We start from the raw sequence: 8,292 nt of genomic DNA, 5'->3' as shown, positions 1-8,292 counted from the left end.
GAGGTCTGCGTTATCTGTGGACCCACGCCTTCTGTGGCAGACTTACACAATGAGGTACTATGTGTGTGTTCGTGTGTGTGTGTGTGTGTGTGTGTGTGTGTGTGTGTGTGTGTTCGTGTATGTGTGGTTGTGTGAGTGCGCGCGCGCGCGTGAACATGTGCACCTGCCTGTCTGTTCATTCGTAGTCTGTGTATGTCTGTTTATTTAGGTGGGCAGAGAAAGCGTTTTACTTGAGCATTTCTGCTGATGCTTTAATACATCAAAGACCTTGACTACTATCTACAATTACAATTGTTGTGTCTAAAACTGACTTCCTTTTCTCTTTTTTTTCTACTTCTCCAGAATGATATCTGCTAATGTTTTTATTGTTATTTAATTGCTATCATTCCATGAATTATCCCATCTTGGATTTAGAATGAAAACCATTTTCTTCATGCCTTTCCTTTGAATGCAGGTTGTCAGATTCTGGCGCCCAGCTGTGGAGGTGCTGAAAGCGGCGTACCAGGTTATCCCGCGATATGTCCCTTCCACCCTGACACTGGACCAAAACATACTCGGGTATGTACATTTTCATTTTCATTACTTTATTGTCCCATTGCTGGGAAATTCAGGGTCGCTTCCTCCCAGTGGTAAGCTAGCAGCAACAGAGTAGCGCTACCCAGGTGTCTGCGTGTTTAGGTGTATTCAGCCACCTTCTCTTATGACAGAGTGACCAAGGTATTTTTCGTGCCACAGTGGGGACACGGGGTGGAACATGGATATCGTCTCAAAGTCTGCTCATAAAGTTGACCTGTGTCCGTCCCGGGGCTGAAATCGAACCTGCGACCATAGGATGACGAGTCAAGTGCTCTACCAACTGAGCTACCGGGCCACATACTGCACCCGTGTGACACGACAATGTTCTGACAGCTCCAGGTGGTCCCAATAATAAGATTTCACTGCACCTTTATTCAGCCTGCACGGGTGAACCTCCTTTTAAGTGCACCTTTATTCAGCCGGCACAGGTGAACCTCCTTTTAAGTGCACCTTTATTCAGCCGGCACAGGTGAACCTCCTTTTAAGTGCACCTTTATTCAGCCGGCACAGGTGAACCTCCTTTTAAGTGCACCTTTATTCAGCCTGCACGGGTGAACCTCCTTTTAAGTGCACCTTTATTCAGCCTGCACGGGTGAACCTCGTTTTAAGTGCACCTTTATTCAGCCTGCACGGGTGAACCTCCTTTTAAGTGCACCTTTATTCTGCCTGCACGGGTGAACCTCCTTTTAAGTGCACCTTTATTCAGCCGGCACAGGTGAACCTCCTTTTAAGTGCACCTTTATTCAGCCGGCACAGGTGAACCTCCTTTTAAGTGCACCTTTATTTAGCCTGCACAGATGAACCTCGTTTTAAGTGCACCTTTATTCAGCCTGCACGGGTGAACCTCCTTTTAAGTGCACCTTTATTTAGCCTGCACAGGTGAACCTCGTTTTAAGTGCACCTTTATTCAGCCTGCACGGGTGAACCTCCTTTTAAGTGCACCTTTATTCAGCCTGCACGGGTGAACCTCCTTTTAAGTGCACCTTTATTCAGCCGGCACAGGTGAACCTCCTTTTAAGTGCACCTTTATTCAGCCGGCACAGGTGAACCTCCTTTTAAGTGCACCTTTATTCAGCCGGCACAGGTGAACCTCCTTTTAAGTGCACCTTTATTCAGCTGGCACAGGTGAACCTCCTTTTAAGTGCACCTTTATTCAGCCTGCACAGTTGAACCTCCTTTTAAGTGCACCTTTATTCAGCCTGCACGGGTGAACCTCCTTTTAAGTGCACCTTTATTCAGCCTGCACAGTTGAACCTCCTTTTAAGTGCACCTTTATTCAGCCGGCACAGGTGAACCTCCTTTTAAGTGCACATTTATTTAGCCTGCACAGGTGAACCTCCTTTTAAGTGCACCTTTATTCAGCCGGCACAGGTGAACCTCCTTTTAAGTGCACCTTTATTCAGCCGGCACAGGTGAACCTCCTTTTAAGTGCACCTTTATTCAGCCGGCACAGGTGAACCTCGTTTTAAGTGCACCTTTATTCAGCCTGCACAGTTGAACCTCCTTTTAAGTGCACCTTTATTCAGCCGGCACAGGTGAACCTCCTTTTAAGTGCACCTTTATTCAGCCTGCACAGGTGAACCTCCTTTTAAGTGCACCTTTATTCAGCCGGCACAGGTGAACCTCCTTTTAAGTGCACCTTTATTCAGCCGGCACAGGTGAACCTCCTTTTAAGTGCACCTTTATTCAGCCTGCACAGGTGAACCTCGTTTTAAGTGCACCTTTATTCAGCCTGCACAGTTGAACCTCCTTTTAAGTGCACCTTTATTCAGCTGGCACAGGTGAACCTCCTTTTAAGTGCACCTTTATTCAGCCTGCACAGTTGAACCTCCTTTTAAGTGCACCTTTATTCAGCCGGCACAGGTGAACCTCCTTTTAAGTGCACCTTTATTCAGCCTGCACAGGTGAACCTCCTTTAAGGCGATGCGTGGCACTAAAATTAAACTTGGAGAATACACGGAATAACCTAGTTTTCTGGGTCGTTATTAAAGTGACTTATAAAAATGAATGAACAAATTGTGAAAATGAATGGCCACAGATTGCCGTTGCTATGGAAACAGCCGCCATATTGGATTTTTAGGAAACGGGTTTTACAGTGACATCATACATAAGAAATGCATGATATTTTACATAAAGATGCACAAGACGTTTATCTACAGTCATATAGAGCGATTTTTTGACAAAAAACTACAGTTGAATTTATAATAATTTTTGTAATAAGGATTAATGAATTTTTAACCACATATTCATTAATCCTTATTTCAAAAAATTATATAAATTCAACTGTAGTCTTTTCTAAAAAAAAATCGTTCCATATGATTGTAGATAAAAGTCATGTGTATATTTGTGCCAAATATTAAGCATTTCTGATGTATGATGTTGCTGTAAAACCGTTTCCTACAAATCCAACATGGCGCTGTTTAAACCAGTTTCCATAGCAACGGCAGTCTATGTCCTGTAGTATTCACATATTTTTCATTTCTTTTTATATGTCACTTTAATAACTACCCAGAAAACTAAGTTACTCCATGTATTTTCCAAGTTTTATTTTGGCCATTTTAGTGCCGCTCATTGCCTTAAAGACCACCAAACAACTAAGAATATCGGGTCTTACAGTGCGGCAAGTTTCTCAGTGAAGGTGTATTTAGGGATGTAATGAACAACAACAACAAAAGAGAAATCAGGGTTTTAGAGTGCTGGTTGGGGTGATCGGGGCGGAGGCCGTAAAAGGTGGGTTTCACCTCTCACATCAACACCTCTCACATCAACACCTCTCACATCAACACCTCTCACATCAACACCTCTCACATCAACACCTCTCACATCAACACCTCTCACATCAACACCTCTCACATCAAGCTGACAGTTTTGTTCCTTGTTTCTAGTGCCATAAGGCTTCATTTTTCATACCAACGCTGAAGATATTTTGGGATAGAAAGGTATTGTGCATCGTTTCGTGTTTGATAAAGTGTTCATGCTTTGTTTGCACAGGTTCCTTCTTGTGAATAATGAGACAAGTCGCTGTCTCAACTCCGTGTGCGTGCATGGCAAGGATGGCAAAGGTACGTGCGTTCAATCAGAGACCACACACACACACACACACACACACACACACACACACACACACACACACACACACACACACACACACACACACACACACCTCAAACTTGGGATTTATTGTGGACATTGCAGAGATCAGTTCCAATGTGTATGTACGTGCATTCATGCGTGAGTGCGTGCGTGCGTGCTTATGTGTGTGTGTTTTTGTGTTTCAGTGTGTGTGCACGTGTGTGTGTGTGTGTGTGTGTGTGTGTGTGTGTGTGTGTGTGTGTGTGTGTGTTTGTGTGCGTGCGTGCGTGCGTGCGTGTGTGTGCGCGTGTGCGTGTGTGTGTGTATGTGTGTCTGCGTATGTCTGTGTCTATGTACGTGTGTATGTACGTGTGTGAGTGCATTGATGTGATGTTTTCCCTGTTGCAGAGGAGATTGTGAGCTTGCCAAAGAGGCGGGAGATTCTGAGGTCCTTCTACAAGCGAGTTGTCGGCACCTACATGTCCTCTCCTATTGAAGGCACTGAAACAGGTCTGTATTATAATAGTCCAGCTTGCGGTTTGTTGTTTTTCACATTGTTTGATTTTTGACTCACACGAGCAATCAGGAGAGTCTTGTAATAGTGACGATTGACCGGTCGTTGAGATTTTCACTATTTTTGTTTTTATCTAAATTTTACACTGGTAGGTTTTCGTGGAAGGAGGGAAGGGATCAAGTTTGTATCCGTGGGATTTTCATAGGATTTGATAATGAAATGGATCGATACAGGTAAACTATCAGGTTCAGCGTCTCAGATCTGGTCAGGTTTTTACGACGAATAAGGCCATCCCGCTACTCTGACACATACCACAATTCAACATTCCAACTCTGTGTACAATTGTATTGGATTGTTGAATGAATTACTGAACTGACTCCAGTAGCTTTTAGTGATTTATTTTCTCTTAAAGACAACAACCTTTGCACTGAAAGCACCCAAGATGTTGATTGTGTGTATGTGTCCCAAAGGGGAGGGGTGGCCTCATCCAATGTAACAGCCTGGCAAGATTTGAGACGGTGAGCCGAATCGTTTACACGAGATGACGATGATGGTTAGTGGGAAATGTGGACACATGCAAGATAGCGTGGGGTGTTGCATATGTGTGTGTGTGTCTTTTGTTTTAATCGGTATGTGTCCTCGCTACTTTGTTTGTTTCTGACTGTTAGTTTTCACTGAGAAGAACTTTGTTATGTGTTCCCTCAAAATACACAATAAACATAAAACAAGGTATGTTCTATGACCGTTTAGTTGTGACAAAACAATATGTTACAGTCACTGATTTTGGATGTATATGTTCCCTTGACTTGACACGGGTCTAGTTGTTGTTTGGGCCTCGTGAGTATTCACAAAGAAAAACTGTGTTATTCGTTCCCTCGATTTGACACTGGTATCAATGTTGTTTAGGTCCTGCTGAGTTTAGCCACACGGCGACGGACACCTACACCGTGTGTGAGGGACACAAGTGTTACGCCCTGAGCTCCCCGCCCCACCAGCTGTTCGTGCTTTACACCTCGGCCATCCCTACCTTTGCCATGAGGTGAGACACCGTGCGCGTGTGTTTGTGTGTGTGTGTGTGTGTGTTTGTGTGTGTGTGTGTGTGTGTGTGTGTGTGTGTGTGTGTGTGTGTGTGTGTGTGTGTGTGTGTGTGTGTGTGTGAGAGAGAGAGAGGGACACACGTGTTACGCCCTGAGCTCCCCGCTGTTCGTGCTCTACACCTCTGCCATCCCTACCTTTGCCGTGAGGTGAGAGATGTTTTGCACGCACGAACACACACACGCTCACGCACACACATACACACGCAAACACACACGCACACACGCACGCACACACGCACACACACACCCACACACACCGGCGCGCACCCACACACTCACGTACAGACACAGCAGAAACGGAACACACGAAAAGAAGAAAGCAGATTGCTAAAAGAAAGAGTCCAGGAGTGATTAATTAAGAAAGTATACAATTTATTACAGCTATAGCAGCACATACTTTCATCAAAATGCTCCGTTATCTGTCCTTTTTGTTTCAGATCAATAACAAACAAGACTCTGCACGCTTTCACAAAGGACAAAAGCTTCTGTATATGATGCTGAATTTTGGAACTGATGGCACACCAGACGTCTTTCAACCACTCAGCTGACAAATACCAGTGCTTGAAAAAAAGTCAACTAGCAAACCTAGAACAGAAGATGTTCGGAAATAACTCTGTCGTGGAATTAATGCTGTGCGGAAGAGTTTTATTCCTTGAAGCTGAGTCAAGCCGATAGCGTCAGAGTTATCTGTCGTGGAATTAATGCTGTGCGGAAGAGTTTTATTCCTTGAAGCTGAGTCAAGCCGATAGCGTCCGAGTTATCTGTCGTGGAATTAATGCTGTGCGGAAGAGTTTTATTCCTTGAAGCTGAGTCAAGCCGATAGCGTCAGAGTTATCTGTCGTGGAATCAGAGACATAGATAGAAGAGATGCGAAGCGCTGTCTTCCCGCTTGCGTTATCCTCGCCTACGGCAGGGGCAAGTAATCCTCCCACTAGCGCCAAGCTGGCAATTGTTCGCGTACTCTTCGCCTACGACAGGGGCAAGTAATCCTCCCATGACTGGCGCCAAGCTGGCAATTGTTGTGTTTTTAAAGAGTTATAACTGTTTCATAGAAAATCATAGATAATAAAACATGCAAAATGTTGATTATTTGCACTCAAGAGAAACAGAAAATCACAAGAAGAAGACTATTGCATTATTTGGTGATTAGAAGATGAATCCTAAAGTAAGCAATTTCGCTCATTTCTCCTTAAAAACTTTGTATCCACACGCCAGTGTATGTGCGAGAACCACTTGAGTGAGACTTATAAGCATCAAATTTAATTACAGCGCGTCAAAAATTATACAAACAGATTAATGTATACACCAGTAATGCATTTGCCAGTCAAGGGAAAGCAAAGTTTCGCACAAAAGAAAATATTAGCTCCCAAACATTGCCTCCACGCACAATGGACTTAGAAACAATGGCCGCAAGAACCGAAGGAACCGTTTTTGACTCACTTTGGGAAGCCAATCCTCTCAAATGCATTCGTGTGCACACTATTGAAGCTACAGAATATGAATCAAGTTTACTTACCACTGATATCTCTCGTCTGAAGCTGGATATATCCAAAGAAATATGACAGAAAAGCACTTCAAATCGGTGTCAGAGAGCAAGCGAACAACAACTTAGTACGGGATGGCGCGAGGTCACGCTGACCGAGCGCGGCCCGCGTAGCCTGAGAGTTCACGCGAGCGGCCCTCGCTTCGCATCTCTGTATGTATGTCTCTGGTGGAATTAATGCTGTGCGGAAGAGCTTTATTCCTTGAAGCTGAGTCAAGCCGATAGCGTCAGTTAGCTCCAACGTGCATGTTTTGGTGAGAGAAAAAAACTAGAACCAGGCAAGGCAAGGCAAGGCAAGGCAAATTTATTTCAAGAAACCCCATGGGGGTACATGAAAAAATACAAGAACAAGAAAGAAATGCAGGCTGTTCCACCAATAGCAGGCTGTTCCACCAATAGCAGGCTGTTCCACCAATAGCAGGCTGTTCCACCAATAGCAGGCTGTTCCACCAATAGCAGGCTGTTCCACCAATACATATATAAAAACTCATTTCGTTGAACAATTTAAAAAATAAAATAAATTATTTTACAATATGGATTTCAAGTCTCGAAAATAGTCATTCTCGGGTTATGGCTAAATTCATTCATACGTAACATTGCGGGGGAGGGGGGGGGGGGGGGGGAGGAACGAACCCTACAATTAACCGCTTTGTTGACTTTAATAGCGCTTACTGCGTGTTTAGAACTGACTCATCTGGAAGGAAAACAACTCTTCCACAATGCAACAACACCTCGACAGATGTTGTGAAACAGAGATCGTCTAATCAGTGAATTCCTCTACGGAAACGGGACCACTTGGGGCAAACTTTGAACAAAAGCAGAAACTACGTTTCTGATGCATGATAGAGTCTGAGCAAATTAAAAAAAACATTGACATTTAATACTATTACGGGTTTACTTTTCTGACAATGAGTTGACTTTTGAGTTTTATTGCACATGGATCTTGCCAATCCATGCAATGTGACCATCGCTTGCATTAGGTAAAGTTTAACTGTGTTACTTATTCAAGGATTTGAAGATCAGTTTGACCAGAAAAGAGGATGGAACAACGTATATATTCCTGTGTGCAGCTACACAACTAAATACCTGTGGTTGCAACTCAAACCACAAAGGAATACCCAGACGCTGATACTGAAATGAAAGTTTCATGTTGCTGGTGACAATTGAAAGAAGAGGGAATCCCCAAATGTGTGTTTGTAGGCATTTTGAAGACATTCCTTACCGAAGGAAATGTGTGTGTGTGTGTGTGTATGTGTGTGTATTGTGTGTGGGTGTATTGTGGGTGTGTGTTGTGTGTGGGTGTATTGTGTGTGGGTGTGGGTGTGTGGGTGTATTGTGTGTGGGTGTGTGTGGGTGTATTGTGTGTGTGGGTGTATTGTGTGTGGGTGTGTGGGTGTATTGTGTGTGGGTGTGTGGGTGTATTGTGTGTGTGTGGGTGTATTGTGTGGGTGGGTGGGTGTATTGTGTATGTGTGGGTGTATTGTGTGGGT

At 44.0% G+C, this 8,292-nt stretch overlaps 1 protein-coding gene across 3 annotated transcripts in view; it reads left to right on the top strand.

Annotated features, from left to right (window-relative positions):
* Window positions 1-7,536, top strand: part of LOC138971841 (protein fuzzy homolog) — a 138,205-nt gene extending 130,669 nt beyond the window's left edge. For 2 of the 3 annotated variants that reach the window (XM_070344669.1, XM_070344667.1), the window contains exons 6-12: window positions 1-54; window positions 455-558; window positions 3,568-3,638; window positions 4,057-4,158; window positions 5,069-5,201; window positions 5,697-7,166; window positions 7,262-7,536. The exon at window positions 1-54 is cut by the window's left edge and continues 42 nt beyond it. In XM_070344669.1, coding sequence (XP_070200770.1) covers window positions 1-54; window positions 455-558; window positions 3,568-3,638; window positions 4,057-4,158; window positions 5,069-5,201; window positions 5,697-5,754 — 522 coding nt within the window. In that variant the 3' untranslated portion in view covers window positions 5,755-7,166; window positions 7,262-7,536. Of the gene's footprint in view, window positions 55-454; window positions 559-3,567; window positions 3,639-4,056; window positions 4,159-5,068; window positions 5,202-5,696 lie in introns of all 3 variants that reach the window. The other variant, XM_070344668.1, reaches the window with a different exon arrangement.
* The last annotated feature ends 756 nt before the right edge of the window (window positions 7,537-8,292 follow it).

The sequence above is a fragment of the Littorina saxatilis genome, linkage group LG7, assembly GCF_037325665.1.
Source record: "Littorina saxatilis isolate snail1 linkage group LG7, US_GU_Lsax_2.0, whole genome shotgun sequence".
Classification (NCBI taxonomy): domain Eukaryota; kingdom Metazoa; phylum Mollusca; class Gastropoda; order Littorinimorpha; family Littorinidae; genus Littorina; species Littorina saxatilis.
Note: the sequence above shows the minus strand (reverse complement) of the source record. Positions and strands in the feature narration are given on the sequence as shown.